This window comes from Pleurodeles waltl, chromosome 9 (assembly GCF_031143425.1).
Source record: "Pleurodeles waltl isolate 20211129_DDA chromosome 9, aPleWal1.hap1.20221129, whole genome shotgun sequence".
Classification (NCBI taxonomy): Eukaryota; Metazoa; Chordata; class Amphibia; order Caudata; family Salamandridae; genus Pleurodeles; species Pleurodeles waltl.
Genome location: NC_090448.1, coordinates 884,408,483 through 884,431,658, shown reverse-complemented (window position 1 = coordinate 884,431,658; position 23,176 = coordinate 884,408,483). Strand labels below are relative to the sequence as shown.

The following is a 23,176-nucleotide window of genomic DNA, read 5'->3' as shown; positions in this document are numbered from 1 at the left end:
TAAGTATGGTAGTTAGCTAGGAGCTGGGAAAAGATGAACACACCAGAGATAAGTACAGTAAATATCCTCAGCGACCAGGTGTCAGGAACGTTATTGCAGGAACAAGGACTCACCTGTAAAGAAGTCCAGTACACCAGAGGCTGACAAGAGCCTGACAAAATCCCCAAGGTATGCGCGGAATACCATCCACAAGACTTCTGTTGACCGCCATTCTTCACATGTTCGTAACATGCTGCAACTTCGGAAATTCCAAGATGGCGGACACGTCAAGGAAGTAAGCAGTTCAGTGTTTTGAGCGCAAGCTGGATTCAGCCTGTGATCCAGGCACTCACTTGGAAGGTAGCGCACTTTAACTGATCCTTTGTAGACGCTGGTAGCATCTCTTCAGCGCACATGTGTTTCCTCACAGCACGAAAACGTCTATCAGTCGAAGCACCTCTGGGCGTGTCCTGGCTTGTCTGTATCTCCATGCTCACAGTTTGGGGAGAGTTTGAGTCTCAGTCAGTAAATTAGAAGCTCAAGACGTAATTTCCTTTTTTTTCCGCAAAAGACATTCAATTGAACATAATAATTACCAGCAGCATCGATATTTCTCACAGAAAAGACTTTGTTGACTGGTTATCCTGGCAAATATTCAATTCTTCGACATTTTATAGCAATACTGAAAAGAAAGATCTCATTTACAAGTTAATCCTCATATCCGACATACCACTCACTCAAATAATAAAGTCTATAATATAATTTTGTCATAGGTTTGTTACCCCCCTCATGTTAACGGTGATATTTCATTTATTTAGGGACAGAATGCTACATGAAGGAGCGCTAGTCTTGCTAAATGGGGTTATGAGTTATTGAAGTATACCAAATATGAAAAGCGCTATCTCTGAAATTAGCATATCTGCTAAAATGAAAATGTTCTGTTTGTGTTTGCCTTCCTTTACAGGTAGCTGTTACACGTAGCAACCGAGAAGCAAGGAGCTAAGAATTCCGCCGCGAGGCAGTCTCTCTTGTTTATACACTTCCCCTTTCCCACTCATTGATGTCTTGAGCTGACTGTATTATAAATCATCGCAGATATTGGTGAGGGAGTGTTGGATCCAGCTTCTGCTCCTGAGAAACTCAGCTGTTGGGTCCTGCCACCAGGTGCAGAGTGGTTACCTACCCAGTCGCCCCACAGGCTATCATAAGAAAGTAGAGGTTGGAGTTTGAGCAGTTCAGTACCCTTCCTCGTGGTCCCAGAGGACACTAATAGGCAAGAGGAAGGCTGGAGAGTGTCCCCACCCAATGATACCCAGAAGACAGAGTACCTGCACCAGGGGACCTGGATGCAGGGGGGGGGGGTGAAGGGACCCTTGCTGAAGTCAGTGAAAGCCTCGGATGTGCAGCTGCTGTTGTGACTCGTGGACCTGACCGGTGGAACCCAGGGATGATTGCGGATGTAGAAGACCTGAAAAGGAAGGGGACAGAGTTCAGCACCCTCGGAGGTGCCCAGGTAGTGCAGGTGGAAATGCCCACCCTCCTAGAGGTGAAGTTCCTGCAGGTTGGTGAAAGAAGAAGTCCAGCTGGGCGGTCCAGAAGCTGCAGAAGATCCTTGGAGCCAGCTGTGAGCTGTCCCTCCATGGTCGCCAGATTGCAGGAGGGTCAGTGACCAGCCAGGTCACCAACAAGCCCTGGCAAATGCAAGCAGGAGCTGAAGATGTATTTGCAGAGTTTGGGGGACCCCCAAGGTCCAGGAGACCCTACCCTTGAGAGGGAGTCATGGCTGGCCCTCAGCACACAGGAAGGCCAGCAGAAGTTGTTGAAGCCCCTACGAGTGACCCATAGGCGGTGGACACAGGGAGTCACAAGGAGACCTCAGCAGTACAACAAATCAGAAGTCCCACGTCGCAGGAGTTGCAGGAGAGTGTTTGAGCTTCGAGTTGGAGAGTGCTGGAGGCTGGGGCATCTTGGTGCCTGTAGATCTCCTGGAGGAACAGTCAACAAGCCTTGGCAAGAGCAACAGTCGCGATTCCAGTCCAGTGCCAGGAGCAGAAGTCAGAAGACACGCAGGACAGAGAGGAGGCCACAGACTGACTACCTGTGATGAGGGAGCCTTTCAGTGTCTGTGGGACAGCAAACTCCACCAGCCTGTTGATGTTGTCATGAGGTGCCTGAGAATGCAGGGTAGTGAATCCTTCACTCCAAGGGAGATTCCTTTGTGTTTCCAGGTGCTAAGAAAGTCCTTGTGACCCTGGAGGACGCACAGCCTTGGATGTTGCAGAATTCTTGCAGGATCCGGAGAAACAATGTTGCAATGGGAGCCTTCTCACCAGAAGCAGACGTGTTTCGTTTCCAAAGCAGACCAGCCGCGGTTCCAGAGACCAGGAGCAGAAGATGTCTTGCAAATGGTTCCTTATAGATGTTTATGGGACAAATCTGAGGACCCACCTTCGGGATAGCCCTTAAGTAACTCTAAAAGGGGGTTGGTCACTCTCTGGGGTGACCCACCTATCAGTGGCGGTCAGGGACGTCATCTACCTGTCCTAACTAGTCAGATGCTCCCAGGGGCCTCTGCCAATCCTAGTTTCAAGATGGCAGAATAAACTGGCCACCTGGCTGAGCTCGATGCACCACCCTAGGGGAGGAGCTCAACAGGGAGGTGATCAGTCCCCTGTCCTTTGTGCAGTTTCGCACCAGTGCGGGAACTGGGAGTTCCTGAATGGGTGCAAACTAGACTATGCAAGGAGGGCCCCAAATGTGCCCTTCAAAGCTGTCTGGTGGCGTTCAGAGTCCACCCCACCCCAGCCCTTAGACACCTAACATACAGAGAGAGGTAATCACACCTCTTGTTCTGCCTTTCTCTGATTGAGCCAGGCTCACAAACAGAAGGGCAGAACAATGTCTGGGGTCGGCTGGGGCGTGGGCTGGCAGCCAAACCCTGTGAGACTGCACAGGCAGAACTGGGAGATCCTCTAAGGAACCCCCACAGTACAGGGGATAATGCAACTAATACTGGAATCGGTGTAGTTGCATGATTCCAACATGTTTGATACTAAACATGCCTAGGTTCAGAGTGTCGCGTGGGCTCTCATTATCCTAAATGAGACTACTGGATTTCTAGGTAGCAGGTTTGTTCCTGGTGTGGGGGACTAAGTCTTACCCACTTGGAAGGACCACTGTCACCCCAAATCCGTTTTTGCTCCGGCTAACTAGCAGTGCCTCATTTCTCCCAAGGGGAAGAGATGATTGGGCAGCCAAGCGCATGACATCGTTGGAACTTCTCAGGGAAGTCGTGGTCACTCAGATCCAAACAAGCTCTCTCATTTACAGTATGATCTCATATACAAATGACAAAGGCAGTTTGAGTTTTATAGATTGTTTTAATAAAACGACAGCATTTTAGATATTAAGGTGTGAGCCGCAATAACCAGAACTATACAACACAGTAGGATTGAAATAGTCACGAGGAGAGTGAAACATAAGAATAACGCTATCATGGTGTTAATAATTTCTACTCTCCCTCAGTTCGTTCTATTTCGAGCACAGCATGTTAAGCTTCTAACTTGCCTTTCAGATTCCCTGGGAAGACATCGTCCCTCATACCTGAGCAAAGGTCTGTGATCTGGTTCAGCATCTGCAACGAGGCAGTCAGCGTCTAGTTGTGGTTCCCTGGTCAGAATCTCCCTCTTGCGTGTATTGGGACAAGGACGTGTTTTTATAACTAACATGTCAGTGTGATCACAAAATGTCCCTACGCAAGAATGCCAAAGACTAAACTCCTACCACGTCTATCGGCAATGTACCAGACTGTATCCTTGACTGAAGCACAGAGTGAACAAGAATGTGTTATTGAAGACTCCAGTGATGAAGTAGACTAAACAGTGTGATATAAAAAATAAAACAAGACCGTAGAACTGGTTATTTGAAAAATAACAGTACGAAGCCGAATAAAAAGCATTTAGAGCAAAGTGCACAGAGGCTCTACGCTGCGAGCAAAGGAATAAAATACATCCAGGGCAAAGTGCACAAAGGCCTAAAGCCTGAAGCTAACGCGCAAAGGATACATAAAACTGTCCACACTACACCCTCCCCTTGTCGATAGCAAGTGGTTCTAATAATATAAAAATATGCCCCAGATACCAAAAAAATACATCAAATATATTTCGACAAGCTCAGAGGACAGAAAAGCAGAAAACAAATTTATTTTGGAAAGCATGTGACGTTAAAACCAAATTCGATACAATGTCAATTTCAACAAAAAAAATCCAGTCTTAGACAGAAGCCACAGAAAGCAGGAGATCCTCCACTTCGACAGATGTCAATACCGGAAAATCTGCACCAAAAACTATCATGGAGCAGGTGTGTTCCAAAGCCCCAAAAGCATCCAGGGCGGCACCCCGTGCAGGGCCTATGAACGAGACAATACCATCTTTCTCCAGGAAGGGAATCTCATAAACTGCCTCACGAAGCAAACGCAACCGTAGTGCACAAGTCTGGGAATGAGCCCTAATCGGGAACATCAACAGATCAGTATCGACCACCGGGGGGCGCTGCAGTGAGAGACAGAGAGCCAGTGCATGTTCAAACGAGCACCAAACGCACCTAAACACGGGTTGCACACAATCCAAAACCGGTCGGAATGACAGAGACCAGTCACACTCCAATCGTCCAAGGAGTGTTGCTCCAAAATGCTGCGTCATGCGTTCACGACACAGCTGCGCTGACGGGAGCGCCAATATGGGATCTCGTCGCGGTGGGACAGCCATTGCGGAAGAACAACAGCAACAGCAAAACACCAGCCAACAAAGCCAAAGTAATCGAAAATCCCCCAAAAATGCTTCTGAAAATAGAATGAATAGCTGAAGGTATTAAACCGAATATGGAAGAGAAGGTATGAGCAAAACCAACACCAACGGCATTGAAAAAATGTGCAATTCCAGCAGTGCTGGACGCATTAAATATACGTCCCACGAGTTCACCAAAGTGACTCGGAAAGTTAGTATTTAAAAGGGACTGTATTTCCGCTGATGACCTTGCCACCTGAAGTGCGTAGGTCTTGCTAGCAGATGTAAGGGCCACATGCTTTTGAAACGATAGAGCTTTCAGTCGACTCAACTTGTCGAAATTCACCTTGGAAGTAGCAATATGAGGCCAGATGTCCGCTACCTCCCTAATTTGAGTGGGGGGAAACAACACATTTCCGCAGTACGTAACGGCCTTGGTGACAACGACCACGTAAACTATTCCGGCGCGCATGCCACAACAGGGTTCACTGTTAAGAAGGACGTAGCTGCCGTTTGAAAGCACCTGGAAAGTGTTTTTAATTTCCGGGACTGGAACTCCCTTAAGATAACAAGCTAAGTTAGCAATCAAGGCATTACACGCCCCGTGCAATGACAGCTGTTTACAAACTATCGAATGGCTGACAGAAGTTTCGCATCCGCTACCGCCAAGAAAAACCTCCCTCATACCATTAAGACATCTGTATAGAAAGGGAAGCTCCCACACCTCATGTATGTAACTGTCTCCCAACCGTTCATATCTACCCACCGGAATGTGCTTTAAACAAGAAGTAAATTGCAGAGTGGAGATAGGCAAATTAATAACCCCATGAATAAACCACTCAGCTGACGGAATCTCAGCCACAGTAAAAGGCAATTTCTCCAACTTTTCAATATTTAACATAACATATGTCGCTTCCTTCTTAGCCATCAGCTGTTGTTGACATGTCAAATTAAAGGAAATAAATATCTCCCTGGCACGAATGTGCTGCCACGGAACGCGACCTGCCTTCAAGGTCTGTAGAGTCCAACCCAACTGCATGATGGACCGCGTTTGACTCTGCCCATGATATAAAGAAGACATATCAGATTTAATATTGTCTATAGCAGAGGATACAATGTTGTCAATTGTGTATACACGGTCTGAAAGGGTATGCATCCCATTATCCACAACAGACAAAGCCTGTATCAAATTTTCCTGATCAATTTGCCTCAACCGGGCGCTGCCTCTTGTTGTGAAAGCTTCCAAATCTCATTATATACTTCATACAAAAAACGTTTCTTCCGGGGTATTCTTGGTCCTGACAAAAAATCCTGCAAGTCAGTATCATTAGACAGTAACGTGAGATGTGTCTTAACTGCATCCAGCATGGATGACTTCAACCATTGTTGACAAAGTTTCCCCACGCTGTATGTAGTAATGATATCAGCATGTTCTGGTGATATGTAGCGAGGGTCTGCCCTACTAGTCCTGAACCCCCCCGAAGAGGTGACAAAATGCTGATGACACCCATTAGTGTCTATGGGCCACAATAACCACCCGCCCGGACGTATCAATGAAGTGTTAAGCGTACCATTCTGGACCCAGTCTGTAAGCTCACTAAACGTGGCATTAATACGTTTTAGAACTCCCCTGTGGAGGAGTCGGGCAATGTTCCCATTGCATATATTCAAATATCGATTTAGGGCTACTAGCTTTATGAATAAAGTGGTGTCCATAATAATTGTAGCAAAACATGTCACCATAATTATCTCTAAATAGGTAAGCATCTTCATTTTCATAGACAGTATAATATTGCATTTCCGTCAACATAGAATCCACTGTCTTTACATCCCAATCATCAGAAACAATGCCTGGTATTACGATATCATTCATTGACAATTTGAGAACATACGGTATCTGAATCATCTCAGTGGGACCATATATATCAAACATCACTCTATCCCACACAATCCCATCCGGAATCGGTACAGCAGAAATGTTCACAAAGGACAAGTCTCTTCGAACCATATGCGACGAAAAATGAGGTTTCAACACCGTCTCCACGTGCTCAATGTCAGATCGTTCAGGAAGAAAATGACCATGTATTACCAGAAAAAAGGTAACTACAAACCCCAGCTATAGGAAAAGAGTCATCACAGTCATAAAAAGCCACAGATAGTTCCAAGGGACAACAAAATAGGTATGTTTGAGCCAACACAGCAGCTTACGTGGACCCTGGGCTTGTGTTGAAGAGGACGAGGAGTCTGACACGGTATCATCAGTGGTGTTGAAGCAGCTCGAGGCAGTTCTCGCAAAAGGTGCAACCGTAAACAAAGAAGCAGATGGTGGCTCTCGCCTTGGCACGCTATAAACCACATGTTCAGTAATATCAGTAGAACTTACAGCAACTTGATCAAAAGATTCCAAATTATTCACCGTCAGTGGAACAATCGCAAGATCAGCTTCCACCCTCCCCAAGCTCGTAGAGGAAATAGCGTTGGTACAAATCACCTGCAGCGGAACTTCTTCCCCAGTAGTGAGAGGGATTCCGGAACTACTGGGTGTCCCTCTTGGTCTGCTGTGCAGAATCGGCCACATGTTGTAACTTGACATTATCAATGAAAACAAAGCGATTTCCTTTGGCCCCTTGCAACGGTGGCAAAATTACAGTTCTTGTGACGCGGATCCCTAGCACAGGGACAGGCACCCGATAGGAAGGACCAAATTCTTTTTTCACTGCGACCTTTTCACGCACAAGATCCCCAATCCTGGGAATCCAACCAGTAGGCGTTACTGGTTCATCCTTAATTCCTGTGGAGGCAGCACTGGCAGAAGAGTTACCTTCACGGAATTGTTGTAAATCCTGCAAAACAGTGACACAATCATTTATGTCAAAGGGCGTATCTGCCGTCTCCACACCAGGACCATCTAGATCAGGAACATACATTTGTGTTCCAAACAGGCACTCATATGAAGTACGACCCCCCAGGGGCCTTCTAGGCAAGTTATTAAGTGCTCTCTGTACTCCATACAGGTGGGCTAGCCAACTACGACCCGTACCTATAACTCTGGCCGTTAAGGATTGCTTTAAATCGCGATTTAAACGCTCCACGACAGAATTTCCCTCGGGATGAAATGGAGACGAGAACTGGAGCTGGACCCCCAACAAAGCCATGGTGTCCCTGAATGCCTTAGAGGCAAAAGCAGGGCCCTGGTCCGAATGAAAAGCCGCAACTGCATATGTATCGACAAAGTTGCGCAAATTATTAATAACAGTTCGAGCGTCAGCCGAGCGCTGTGGCCAGACCCACACAAATCTGGAGCACGAATCTACAGCAACCAATATATATTTGTATGCACTATCTGGGGTCAGCGGACCACAATGATCCAAGTACACACACTGTAAAGGTTTATTTGATATCAGAAGGGGCGTCTGCTGCGGGCGTCTAGCCGTGGAAACTTTAATTTGTTGGCAGACATCACAACAAAGGACATACTGCTTCGTCTCTTTATAGAGACCAGGCCACCAATAACGAGCCGGTAACAATGAAATGGTGGCAGCCACGCCGGCATGTGCAGATGCCGCCCCCTCATGTGCTGAAGAAATCAATCGAGGTCGCTCAATTTTATTGGGCATTTCACATACACCAACGCCTGGGATTTGAACTACAGCGTTTAGCATACCACCCATGCAGTAACTATATTTAGAAGGGAATCCTTTAGGAAACGGCGTGCCATCAGCCGTAGCCTTTATGGCAGCCAAAATCTCTGTGTCTGGTTTGGAACTCGAACGAGTTACTGAGGCTACAGTGGCAACTGCCACTGCCGATTTTGCGGCTTCATCAGTTAAAGTATTCCCAGCAACGTGTATCCCAACGCGCTGGTTTCCAAGTGTATGCACAACATGGACTTTAGGAAGCGTTTCTTTCAGATACGCAACCTTCCCCCACAGCAATTTGTGCTTAATGGTGTTACCTTTGGGATCTCTGAACCCATTCAACCACCAGTAGTGCAAATATTCATTGAAAGACTGAACACAGTAATAGGAATCACAAACCAGCAATGTAAATATCGCTGGATCCGCGTGTTCCAAGGCTAACAATAGAGCTTTCAGCTCAGCCAACTGTGCTGTACAATCTCCCAAGGTCTGTGTATAAGTATGTCGGGGGCAGAACACGTCCCCCTCCATATAGCCGCTCACTAACGCACATGCAGCAGAATACTGTTGTTTAGTCCCAACCGCTGGTTGCGCAGAGCCATCGGTATACATGACCACCCGATATTGGTCAATAGGCAATGTGCCAGCGGGAACTGGGTACTCCATTTCATATTGAAGGAATTCTTGAGTCTGCAGTTTAGGGTCAAATATGTAATCTACATCAGTGGCTGTCAAAGACGTTGCCCATTGTATCCATCGCGGGTGTAAAGCTTTCGAATTAGGAACACTCGCTTTTGTAACAGCCTCTAAGGCTGGAATCGTGGAAACGACAATTATGCGTTGGCCCTGGGCAAGAGGTCGTACTTTAATAACAGCCATCTGTACAGCAGTGAGAATTTTCTCAGTTTGCGCAAAATGTTGCTCTGCAGCCGAATACAAGTGGGACTTGTATGCTATCGGTACTTTCTCACCTTCATTAAAGGTGACATATGTAAATCCAACGGCACCAGGTATAACCCTGATGACCAGATGCGTTTTATTGTCCCGTGTGTGTAAATGCTTTACTGCTAAGAGATCAGTTTGCAAATCTCGAAGAATATGAGTATGCTCAATCGTCCAAAATCTACTCGAAAAATTCATTAAAGGTGACATATGTAAATCCAACGGCACCAGGTATAACCCTGATGACCAGATGCGTTTTATTGTCCCGTGTGTGTAAATGCTTTACTGCTAAGAGATCAGTTTGCAAATCTCGAAGAATATGAGTATGCTCAATCGTCCAAAATCTACTCGAAAAATTCGGGCGAATCAACTCGTATAATGGCTATCACGACCGATACTTGAATATGTTTCTGCTATTATTCTCGGCAGCTCCCGCTCCTGATTAAGTTGTGGGACGTCTCGAAGACGCATACGCACCGCTAGTGCCACTGCCTCCCCTTTGAGATTACTCAAAATAATAGAAGAGACTGCGGCAAAATTGCCCATCAGCTGCATCCCTAAATCTAAGGCTGGGGCAGCCCCATATTCATCTTGAATTTGTTTTAGCACTTCCGGTAGATTAGCCAATGCTGGTGTACCGTGTGCTGTAGTGTAGAGCGCAGCAAACACCGTGCCCCAAGTATTACAATAATCCACAGTAGGAACCATTCCATACGGCAAACACATCGTCAATATTCTATGTTTATCCTGAGGTCCCGTATTGGGAAATACTGCTTCCAGCGTATTAATTTTTTGCACCAGCCAAAATGGAGTTTCCTCACTTTTAGCCGGTACTTTACCCATAACTGAGTGTACGGTTGCCGGATTGATACCCGGAACCACTGCATGTGGGTGCGCCGGAGCAGCACGCGCTGCATTAGTATTCAAAGTCTGCATTACAAATTGAACCAGTCTTCTGTATGTAGTAGCTAAGTCTATATATAAACGACGAACTTCAGCCACTGCCAAGTTAGCAACCGCAGGATATGGTGTGTATGTAGCCAATAAAGGCCAGGTAGGACCATCATTACTCAGTGGACCTAACCTAACTTGTGCTACGGTATGTGGGAGGGCGCCATCAAGCCAATTATGGTATTCATGATAAGATAAAGGTATCTCTAAGTATGCATATGCCCTGTATTGTCCAGTGACATTCGCAATAGTGTATTCATGAAAAGTGTTTGTACCCCCATCTACTGCAGGAAATACTACCCAAGAATAAAAAAGCTCTGTTCTATAAGCTGCATGGGCGTCCACCACAAACGTGACCGGACCCCCCTGGTTCATCAGACCATGTGCTATCAGATGTCCTGTGAGCGGTTGGCGCATATTAAGCGCTATGTTCACTACTTGAGGATTCGCCATTATTACAATAGCACTAGGGCAGAGAAGGCACACCAATATCGGGGTTTTCCTTTCAAAGTTCAAGCTTGAACAACCAACCACTAAGCAATAGGAGGTACCTATCTCGTGGTGGCGGATATCCTCAGCACCACGGACGTCTCCGTTAACGGAACCGAGGAGTCAATATATATATGAGACCGAGAGAGTCAGCCGGACCCGAAAATTAGAGCCAGACCAATCGTTGGCGGCGCCATGTCGCGTGGGCTCTCATTATCCTAAATGAGACTACTGGATTTCTAGGTAGCAGGGTTGTTCCTGGTGTGGTGGACTAAGTCTTACCCACTTGGAAGGACCACTGTCATGTAGCAGTGCCTCATTTCTCCCAAGGGGAAGAGATGATTGGGCAGCCGAGCGCATGACATCTTTGGAACTTCTCAGGGAAGTCGCGGTCACTCAGATCCAAACCAGCTCTCTCATTTACAGTATGATCTCATATACAAATGACAAAGGCAGTTTGAGTTTTATAGATTGTTTTAATAAAACAACTGCATTTTAGATATTAAGGCGTGAGCCGCAATAACCAGAACTATACAACACAGTAGGATTGAAAAAGTCACGAGGAGAGTGAAACATAAGAATAACGCTATCATGGTGTTAATAATTTCTACTCTCCCTCAGTTCGTTCTATTTCGAGCACAGCATGTTAAGCTTCTAACTTGCCTTTCAGATTCCCTGGGAAGACATCAACCCTCATACCTGAGCAAAGGCCTGTGATCTGGTTCAGCATCTGCAACGAGGCAGTCAGCGTCTAGTTGTGGTTCCCTGGTCGGAATCTCCCTCTTGCGTGTATTGGGACAAGGAAGTGTTTTTATAACTAACATGTCAGTGTAATCACAAAATGTCCCTACGCAAGAATGCCAAAGACTAAACTCCTACCACGTCTATCGGCAATGTACCAGACTGTATCCTTGACTGAAGCACAGAGTGAACAAGAATGTGTTATTGAAGACTCCAGTGCTGAAGTAGGCTAAACAGTGTGATATAAAAAATAAAACAAGACCGTAGAACTGGTTATTTGAAAAATGACAGTACAAAGCCGAATAAAAAGCATTTAGAGCAAAGTGCACAGAGGCTCTACGCTGCGAGCAAAGGAATAAAATACATCCAGGGCAAAGTGCACAAAGGCCTAAAGCCTGAAGCTAACGCGCAAAGGATACATAAAACTGTCCACACTACAAGAGAAGCCATTATGTAGTCGGTCCATTCATGTTGACCAGTGTCCACTACATACTTTAAGATGGCTTTCCTACACTTACAAAGCCCAAGGAATGGAGTCTGAGGTTTGTAGGGGTACCCTGCTCATGCAAGGGTACCTTCACTCTTAGTGACATGCACCCTGCCCTTGGGCTGAAGGACGTAGCAGAGGGGTGACTCATAGTGTCTAAGTGCAGTAACCAGGATATAAGGCATGCACCCTTTCACACAGGCTACAATGGCAGGCCTTCAGAAACAATTTGAATGGGCTCCCATGGGTGGCATAATGCAAGCTGCAGCCCATGAGGGAGCTCTGGTATACCAACGCCCTGGGGCAATATAGTAGCAGCTTACACCAGTATGCCAATTGTGGGAATAAAAAGTGTACCAGCAACCAAATTTAGAGGAGAGAGCACAGACACTGGGGTCCAGGTTAGCAGGATCCCAGTGAACTACAGTCTAAGCACACTGACATCAGGCAAAAAGTGTGGGTAACCATGCTGGAAAGGTAGTACTTTCATAAAATTGTTACCTGAGTATCCTGGTGACAGTGATGATGGGCTGTGGCTTTGATAAGCCAATCGTCCAGTTAGGTAAAAACTTATATTTTTCACCTATGGAAATGGACAGCTACTACTGGCAGACATTTGGTGAAAACCAGTGGTGCAGTAGTGACCTCAAATGGAAGGACTCAGAAATGATAGTGCCTCCCGTCCAACATAAACCTGAGATATTGGAAATGAGATGGGTGTCTTGGTATGTGAAAAGTGTCTTTTAGATCTAGTGTTATCATAATGTCTCCTTGTTGAAGCAGTAAGATCACATCTTGCAGTATGACCACGTGAAAATGCTCTGAAAGGATGTATTAGTTTAGTGGTCCAGGACTGGCTGCAGCAAACCGTCTTTTTCTGTAATGAGGCAGTATAGGGTATACTCATCATCCCTGGTGTTGAAGACGGATGGATTATTTTTCTCCTCTGAGAAGGAGAGACTGGACCTCCTGTATGAGTAATGCTTGATCCTCTACTGAGAGCCTACGAGTGCAAGGTGGAATGTTGGGGGGTGTGGTTATGAGCTCCTGACAATGAGCATGTTGGTATTTGTGGCAGCACATGGGGAGGCACTTTTGCCTCTGCCTTTATTGTTGTGTTCTCTATAGGAGGCCCCATAGTATAATTTTGTGGGGGAGTACTGGCTCTGCCACACTGGTATGAGGTGGAGGCTTCTTGAGTAGTTGTTTTGGAGCCTCCACGATAGCTTCAGAGGTGAAAGGAGCCCCTAGATGTAGGAGTATGTAGGGCCCTCATGGACTTCACATTTTCCATGCCCTCTTTTATTTTCTCTAGCTCCTCATCTACCTGGGGACCACACAAACATGTTACTTACCTTTTGTAATGAAGTATCCGGTAGAGAAATATCCTAGTTGCAAATTCCTTACCGTAGAATTTCCCCCAGGCGTCAGTCTGGATCCGGAGAATTTTCTTTGAGCAGTACCCCCGCATGCCATTAGGTGGCGTCGGTTGACTCCGCGTCCATCGTTGGTTTCACGTATATGATGTTGCCACCCAGGCTAGCTGATGTCAGTTCTTTTCTTTCTGCGCCAGCCTACGTTCAGATCTGAAGAGAGCTACCCCTACAATAACTTTCTGATTGGCCTTTTGAATTTTTGTCAAAGTTTTTTGACTTCCTGGTGTGTCAAGGGTGTGGTCCCGTAAGACCGGCTTCAAGCCCTGCGACTCCTGTGACCATATAATGTCGGTGACGGATCCGCACCTTATGTGCTTGTGGTGTTTGATTGCAACCATGACCCGAAGTCGTGCTCTGACTGCCGCGCCATAAACCCAAAGCCTTTGAGGGAGTGGACCCTAAAGCTACTCACGGCCCAGCGCCCGGCTCTGCATCGCTCCCAGTCTTTTTCCATAGGAAGGTCCCAAGACCGCTCACGGAGCTATTGCCACTCATGCTTGTCCGATTGGAAATCATCAGGACATTTAGGTAAGAAGAAGTTGAAGAAGCACAAGTGATCTTTGACTTCACCCAGTCGGTCGGACAACTCAACGCGGGAGGAGTGTCCTTGCTCTAGGCCTTTGTTTTCGGAGCCCACTTCTGGATCAGCTCAGCGCCTCCCAAAGTTTCCGGCAGCCCAACCACACCTGCCCACTTGAAGGTATTTTACGAGGCCATGCGCCTCATTTTTTGGCAGTCTGTCCCTGTTGGAGAACTTTCGGGCCCAATGGGGTTGTGAGGGGTCCCTTCAGGTTCCGTGCCGGTGGCTTCAGCCTCGGCTCCAAGCGGCACTCAGGGATCGGCTTCCTCATCCAAACTGGCGTTGGTCATACCACTGCGACCTTCCCCGATGACCGTTCCCCGAGCAGCATTGCTCAACACCGATTCCGACTTCGGCAGGGACCTTGGTCCCACTGCAGAGCTCGGATATGCCCTCTTGGCTATGATCCGTCCAGTTTTTGGTTGGATCTGGATCTGTTGTTGCCGAGAGTCCAGCTTTTCTTGCAACTTGTGGAGAATAGGCTTTACAGTGGGCTCAATAGTCTTTTTCGGCATCGTCTTTGACGTTTTCGGCTCCAAGCTGACTTTATGTTTTGGTGCCAAAAGTCCACTCTGCGCTGAAGCTGTAGATGCAGACAGTCAGCTTGGCATGGGGTGGCATGGAGACTGCAGAGGTAATCGGCACCAATGTTTTCGGATTCAGATGGTGTTTTGACACTGAGGTGGAGGACGGGGCGTTCAAACTCAGTTCTTGGTGCTGACAAAGGGCAACTGACATCGGTGGTTCGAAGGTCTCTTGCTTTGGAGGCAAGGGTATTTTTGAAGGGTACCTCGAGGCTGAGGGGCAGGGGAGTAGTGTACTCACCGTGTGAGACCCCAGCGATACGTTGGTAATTTCGAACTAGAACTCGGGATTGGATTTTGAGCTGACCTCAATGGAGAAAGCCTCCTCTTCATCCAGAGAAGCCTCTGAATGCTGCTCCTCTGCAACTTTCTGATGTCTGAAGAGGTCAGGGGTGTTGTTGGTGACCCTTTGGTAGATGGCAGGAGTATGCAGAGCACATGCCACATCTAAAGCCACACATGCTTCGAACATCTATATATTTTTTTATGAATTACAAAAATACTAAATCTAGGCTATCATCAAGGTAAGCATTTACATATAAGTTTAGGTTTAATATTCCTAACTCTACATCTGCATACCTCGAGGCACCGAGGACAACTTTGTGAGTGTCAGGCAAGGAAGGAAACAAAGCCTTAACTCTTCTAGTGCTTTCTTTCGTCAACACCCATTTTAGTCACATTACTGCTAATTTTGACATATCCATTTTGTTTTTTATTATGCAAAGTGGTTTTTGAATTATGTTGCTTCTGCTCTGTTTTGAACAAACTTCTTGCCATGTTTAGTGTGTACTTCTAGGGCTTGGATTTGGTGCTGTCACTGAGACTTGTGAATATTCAAGTTAGGTTGTTAATGACTCACTGTCGTAATCTGAGTTTGTCTTATTTCATGGACCATCGTTCTTCTATTCACCATTTACCCCTTTCACCCAATTATCTCCTTTGTAGAAATTTCGAAAATTGAAATGGAAAGTCTACTTCATGCAGGTCACGGACATAAGGTCCAGTGTGACACCATGGTTGGATATTCTATGCACTGTGCATCAATTCCACACTTTTGTAAAATAGTATGCACATTTATCTTTGTTACCAATTCAGAATTGCATTCTAAACATACTGTTGTTTCAGCTTGCTTCAATGCTTCCAATCTCCCTATTTAGTCCATCACCAGCAAACACAACAAATACACCATGGCCTCTATCTTCTAGGTCCTTAATGCACTTGTCGAGGGATACAGGTGGTTCTGACCTCACTTGTGTGATTTGCAAGATCTCCAGCTACATTTACATTACCTCCTACCTGTGGAAACTAACAAGTTTTGATTTGTCACATTATCACATTACACAGAAGTGAAGGAAGATCACCACTATTGCATTAGCCTTGTACTTTTTGTAGTTTTCTTTTCAATGACTTCATGCTTTATGTGAGTCATCTACCCAAATGTATGATATATTATGATGTGGGGGGTTTTATGCAGTTTCTGCTACTTCATTTCAAAGTATAAAACTTACAGTGAATGCAGAATGAACTGAAACTGTGAAACCTGTACTGAGTACTAAATAGTACCTTCTTGAAACCCCAATTTTTCAGTTTTATTTTATAGTAAAGTATAGTTGGTGGGTATGGTGGGCATTCACATATTTCAAAGGTTTTTAGCACAAAAACGCATCGTACATCATCTTCAAAGTGCAGCCTATACATGTGAGCAAACTATTGTTATTAACTATGGTAAATAGTTTGCAAATGCTCTGTTTACATGACAATACAGAATGTTCCTGTTTAAAAACAAAGATGTTGACTTGTTCATTCAACCATACATTTTGAATGATGTTAAAAACAATAGGCTGCATGATTCACAGAGAGTTTGCTATAAGTCTAACTTGCTCTTGTAATAATCGTAGCCTACTCCTGAATTTCAGTAGTAGGCCAGGAGCACTGCTTCCCTCTTGGAATTCAGGAGTAAACTAGGAGTAGTAGCAGAATGAAAGCAAAATCTTTGTAGATTGGGCCTAGGAAAAAGAAAAATATTTATTGAAGCAGAAATAAATGAAATTTACAACATCCAGTGCAGGGCTTAGATAAGCAGAACAATTGGGAAAATGCTTACTTCATGGAACCCATGGCGACTCACCCCTTACAGAACTCTTGATGCTGGGAGTAAGATTCCCTAAACCTACTCCTTATGTGATCTGCCAGGATTGCAGGGCATGGTTGTGGGTGGTTCGAGGAGTGATCAGGCGCTCCCCTTGTACACCGAATATGCCCATATGGTCCCTGCAGCCCTTTTACCACATTACGTGAACGATGGCGATGGATGGTGGCATGCGGGCGGATGTAATACACTCCACGACCTGTACCCAATTAATAGATTTATCACGCTCCAGGATTCAGCTGAGACATTTGAACTAGGCCAAGGGCAATTTTGCAAGTCACCAAAATAGTGACAACTGTTCGTGGCATACCGCCCACTCTCCCAGAGGTTCCACGGGAATCTAGAACACTAGTTACTTAGTTGTATATGGGAGGGGATGACAACTGATCTCTTTTCTATACAGGGTGCTCACCGAAGATGTTCCTAATAGTACATTACCAGTAGAGGTTAAGTGGCAGGACGTGCTGGGAAAACAAATCACACATAAAGAGTGGGACTCAGTACATGCGGAGGTACATAAAAACCACAACCAATGCGAGGCTTAAGTTGATTCAGTATAATGCCATTCACCAAGTATATTTGACCCCAGCTATATTACATGGGTTTTACCTGGGACGGACCACTGCCTGGCTCTGTTGACTAGTTTAACAAGTGGACTTTCTGCATAGATTATGGGGATGTTAGCCCAGTTGAACTTAGCAACGGGTTGGGTGGTCCCGGGGGATCCTAAACCATGCCTTTTGGGCTTACTTCCCATCCACAAGAAAAAGGCCCCGAGCAGGAAATTCCTTGTATTGGAGTTAATCCAAGCCAAAAGACAGGTCGCTATTCACTAACTTTCCCAGCCCCATGCTGGACTGCGAGTGTGGGTAAAAGGTGTGGCAGAATGAGAAGTGGCTGAGGAGAACCGTATGCGGAAATGTAGAAGGGATATAAGGTTGGCAGATGATTTGCAGGCATAAGATGATATGGTAAGTACTAGTACCTTCCGATGCTAGACCGCCCTAGATGGTCTGTCTTTGGTCGCAGACACAATGATTACACAATGAGCGGTATGCTTAGACTCTACAATAAGTAGCCTACGCTGCTACGTTAGAAAACTAGGAACCTAGACTGCTTATTGAAAAAGATGTTCACTTCCATGAAGTTGTGTAATTAAAATTTGGTATGTTCTCAAACACATTCTTATTGCTCCAAAAAACAAATTGCATATCAATGTGGTATAGAGTGGTTGGGAAGTTACATTTTGTATCTAACATACCTGTTTCATATAGATATTGCATGTTGATATGCCAATAAACACTATACAAAAATGTAGCAGATAATTACCTTCCTTCATACAATAACTGGATTGAATTCGCATTTAAAAAGACAGAGACTGAGAATATGAACAAATGTAATTTTCCTAATGATGTGGCTGTGCCTTTGACTCTGGTCAGTACTAATAAGTTGGACAATTATTAGCAATTATCAACCTCGGCCAAAAAATACGTAAATCAACAGGAACATTATTTCATTTGAGGAAGCAACTAAACCAGATCTATGACCCATACACTTTTTATGAAAAACATTGACAGGTGCAACTTACCATCCAAACCAAGATGTAAGAAAATATGCCAAGCCACAAGATAGACACTAGGAATGTCACCAAGAACATATTCTCCCTTCGAGGTTTGCTGAAGTTGGGAATGGTGAGATAAAAGATGCATGTTATGGGCCAGGTGAAAGCCCATTTACATTTGTTCAAGCAGGTGGCTAAGGAAAAGGAGGAGAGAAAACATATATTTAGCAATACATGGAACAATATCATTTTGCAGCTTAACAAAAATATCAGCCATGCATGTGGTTATAGCCTTTTGATGGCGATCCAACCCCATCACTGCAGGCTCTAGTACTTTATGGAATAATTTAATCTAGTGCTATTGCAAGTATCATTGTTCTCCTTTGGATTCAGTTGCTGGTTTGTGGGTATCCAGTAAACTGCTCTATAGAAAGTTCAAATTGAGTTTAGCTGCATTATGAAACTGGTACCCAAAAATGTATACTGGTGCTAGACGACATTTATATTTAGCCTGTAGGTCCACTTGCATTGGATCCAATTCAAGCCGTGGCAATGCAAATGCTTTTGGGGGGCTAGTCACTGGAGGAACATGCAAACTTCAATTTTGTATATGTTCCACTTTAACTATTAGGCATGCTATCTTGTGGGCAACAAGGTGTTTCCAGCGATAACTTACTGATATATAAAAGCAAGGTTTCCAGCCTATCGGAAAGGGTTAATTTGACAGGTCTGACAGTAGTTTTCTGAGACTGCGGCAGTCAGGCTACACATAGTAAGTCCTAAGCAATGTTTTACAAGGCCAATTCTGTGGATGGCAAAATAGGTGCTGTAGTCCTCAGTTGGCATTTAGCGTCCAGGCCTTGGGTGCATTTTCTACACTATGAAGTATGGACATGTAGGTAAGGTAAATATGTCAATCAGGAATACGCCAATGTAACCATGTTGGAAGGGGGAGCACAAACACTTTAGTCCTGTTTAGCAAGGGTAAAGTGCATAGAGATTCAATACCAGCAAAATAGGTAGAGCAAAAATTGAGGGGAAATTAAGCCAAACATGGTAATTTCCTACACACTGGAATTCCTGAAACATGTGCCAGATTTGTGAATTCTAGAGTGCCCAGGGTTCTGTAGACCATGCTATGGTTTCAGGATCTGAGAATCCAGCAAAAAACAAGAAAAGAATAAGTGAACTATAGCTGTACTCGGTTAACCAACACTGCACATAGCCTTTTCCTGTGTAATGAGGTAGATGAGAGCAAGGCCTGGCCTGAGGCCAAGTGTCACTGTGCACCACAGAAGGCCGTGTGATGTGGGGCTTAGCTGCCTGAACTATGTTGGGCAGTTGGCCTTTGGCCATTCAAAGCAGGGGTTGGGGGCCTGATTGACCAGGCTCTTTGGCCAGTCCCTACTCTGCACAATGGGTTGGGGCAAGGGCCAGCAAATTGTGCACAGGGCCTTTGTCCAATACCTGCCGTACACCGCAGAAATCAGTGCACAGTGGGGGTTAACAGTAGCCAGAAGTTGAAGTGCAAGGCACAGCAGCATGCATACTATTATTTAAAAAATCACAAACCCACAGAAAAGCAAAGGTAAGTTGTAGCTCAAAACAAAACCTAAAAAACATTGAAATTTGACAGTTATGGTTCGGTAAACTGACCATAACACACTCATGTCATACACTGCTTATAATCTCACCAATGCTATGTTAAATTACAGTACTGAGGATGTGACCTCAAATGACATCACTGATGACACCATCTAGTGGTACCAATACTCAGCTAATATTTCTTTAATAAAATTATTTTTAAGCAGATTATTATTTACTAAGTGTCTCTCCTGAAATAGTGCTATCACTAATAACACTCATTTCAGATCTATTAATGTATGTCATTTACATATGAATACACCATGTAATAATAAAGTGACCACTATTACAAAAACATAACTCTCCTCTACTTGTTAATCCACTACAATGTTATTAAAAAAAGATTGTTTTAAAACATGTGCAGCAATAATGAGACAGATTACAAGTTTTAAAAAAGAAATACCATAGAGAAAAGACGCTTTGACATATGTACCGCCATAAAACAAATGCCAATTGCAGTCTGGCTCAATGGAGCTGTATGTATATGGTATGTTTATAGCGAGAAGCTAGCTAAAAGGCGGAATGTTTGGTAAGAACTTTTGGCTCTTTCTGGTGGATACACTATTGAATCGCAGATCCCTCACTTTTAGAATATCCTCAGGAGCCAGCCTGGACCTGGAACATTTTAAACAGCAAGGCTTCTGCACACTGGTAGGTAGCGCAGTGAGGCTCCACACTGAATTTGTTTCACCTCACAAGTGACAACAGAGCTGCGTATAACCACCACCCTGTGCACTGACATCAGTTTCTTTCTTGACTCTGTCTGCACGCTTGGATGCTGAGTCCAACACTAGTCAGAAGTGTTGATTGCTAAACTAAACTAAGACATAATTAGATTGGAAAAGATCCAATTCCACAGAACGGGGAGTCGAAAGGACTGCGAAAAATCTGTGATTAGATAGAATATCCATCCAAAAGAGTATTACAGAAAGTAAGAAAGTTGTTTTTCTGATGGATATTTCCAAAACTCCTCACCTTCATGATAGATATCAAAGCAGTACCTCCCAAGCTATTAGGTCGGTGTAATGGCTAAGATCACAGCAACACAATGCAGGAATGCAGGAACTAAATGGGAGAAATGCCAATCCCGTCGGACCTTGCTGTCAAGACAGTAGTGTGCTGTGTGAACGTGTGAACTGATGCCGGTGTCACAGCCTGACAGATGTCGAGGGAAGGCATGCCTCATGCCAGCACAGTGGTAGCAGCCTTGCTTCTGGAGGCTGCTTTTAAGCCAGTATGTAGGAGATCCTAATGCAGAGTACTAACCGCTGTGACAGAGTCTGATTCTGCACTGCTTTGCCTTTCTTTGCCCCATAGAACCTCATAACGAGCTGATCTTCTACCTAATTGTCTTGGGTGTGATCAATATAAAAGCTTATAGCTCTTTTGCGAGCCAGTAGATGGAGTCTCTCCTCCTCTTTCAAGGGGTGATGAGGAGCAAAGAACACTAAGAGAATGATGGATTACCCAACATAAAACGCAGTCATTCCCTTTAGTAAAAAGGCCTGCCCGGTCTTCTTTTATTTGGGACAAAGGTGGTGTAAGGGGGCTGCACCAAGAGAGCTTGACTTTCACTCATGTGGCAAGCTGAAATTACCGCGACCAGGAACACAGCCTTCAGAGTCAGGAGACATAGTAAACAGCTGTGCATCGGTTCAAACGACATGCACATGAGAATTGTGAGAACCAAATTAAGACACCACTGACACATCACAAAGAGTTCCAGAGGAAACAAATGAGTCAAACCTTTAAAAAAACTTAAAATGGTATGAGTATACCATCAAAATATAGGACACTAACGTATAATAACGTAGACTACTGTCTACAGTCTCTCACTGAGTGATACTGAAAACCTACTATACCCCAAACCTTTTTATGTTGGAATGGAGTGCTCTATATAATACCAGACAATAATTTGAGATTGAATAAATTGGACAGTCGAAAAGTAGTCTTATGGGTCCCGAGCATCATGAGAAGGGTGTAGGTTTAGAAGTTGCTGACAAACTGCTCAATGAAAAAATGTCTAATGGTACTTGCTAGTATTGGGACATTTGCCTATGTTTATTATATTCCTCCTATTTACAGCAGACCACTTTTAGTAACTAAAGAGTGATTTTCCATTTAATTCAGTTTTAACAATTTAGAAAAGCAATGAATATTTATGAAAAACATGATGGGCAATTAAAAAGTTCATAAAATTAAAAATCGAAAACAATATTTTCAAAAGAATCAGATTTGAGTTCTGTTCTTACAGAGTCATTTGCCCTTTCAGTCATGTAGTCCGACAAGGGAGAAGAGGAAAAGCAAAGTTCATGCAATGCAGGAAGTGCAGCAGCACTCATTAGTAACAAAGAATGACTCAGTTACTTACCTTTAATCTTCTTTACCTCAAGTCATACGCTTCCTTGTCACAGTCCTAACAAGTGAGCACTCCGTGTCTCACCCACAGAATTAACCCATAGAAGTAAACCATCAACTATGCTCCACCTAATATGACTTTCAAAGCAACTAAGTATCCCATGATCCACATAGGTGGGGCCAAAATGACAGTTTTTCCTGGAATACCAAGCAATTAGAATGCACATTAATTTTTCCCTCTACTTCCAGGGAAGCAGAGAGACAACTTAGGAAGATGATGAGGAAGGCTGTGACTGGGAGTAATAATGATTATCAGTAAGTAATTGAGTAATTACCTACCTCGTCCATCTTTGTTGGAGCACATAATTAAGCTATTTGTGAAAAAAGTAACACCACGTGACCTCAGGTAATGCATCACCTGTTTTATGTTCTGAATTCACCAAGAAAACAAATTCTAAGTAGACTGTGGACAGAATAGCTGCTTCAAAATCAGAAGAAGAAAGCACATTTAAAAATGCCGCCCACAAGGAAATACCCCCCTGGTTGAACACCACTGATTATCAAGGGGGAGAGAAACACCAGAGTTCTGAAATAAATGTTCTAATTGAATGAGACAGTGTTGAAGTGGAAGGACGACAGACCCTATTGGATAAACCAAATGTTACAAAAAGAAAATCCACCTTCCTAAAACAAGCCTATCAACATAGTCAAAACTGCACTTTGTAGATATAGAGACTGCCAGAGTATTTCCTGTTCTGTAGATGCGGAACAAAAGAAAACTGGAGGAACTAAATCCTGAGAGAGAGATGAAAGACAGAAGGCATCTTCAGTAAAAAAGAAGGGTCTGGTCTTA

General features: G+C 44.5%; 1 protein-coding gene across 1 annotated transcript in view; it reads right to left on the bottom strand.

Annotated features, from left to right (window-relative positions):
• The window catches only part of LOC138259754 (sodium/potassium/calcium exchanger 4-like), a 505,351-nt gene that overhangs the window by 92,225 nt on the left and 389,950 nt on the right, over nt 1–23,176 (bottom strand). Inside the window, exon 13 of the mRNA XM_069207641.1 lies at nt 18,349–18,515. Within this exon, the coding sequence (XP_069063742.1) occupies nt 18,349–18,515 (167 nt within the window). The remainder of the gene's footprint in view (nt 1–18,348; nt 18,516–23,176) is intronic.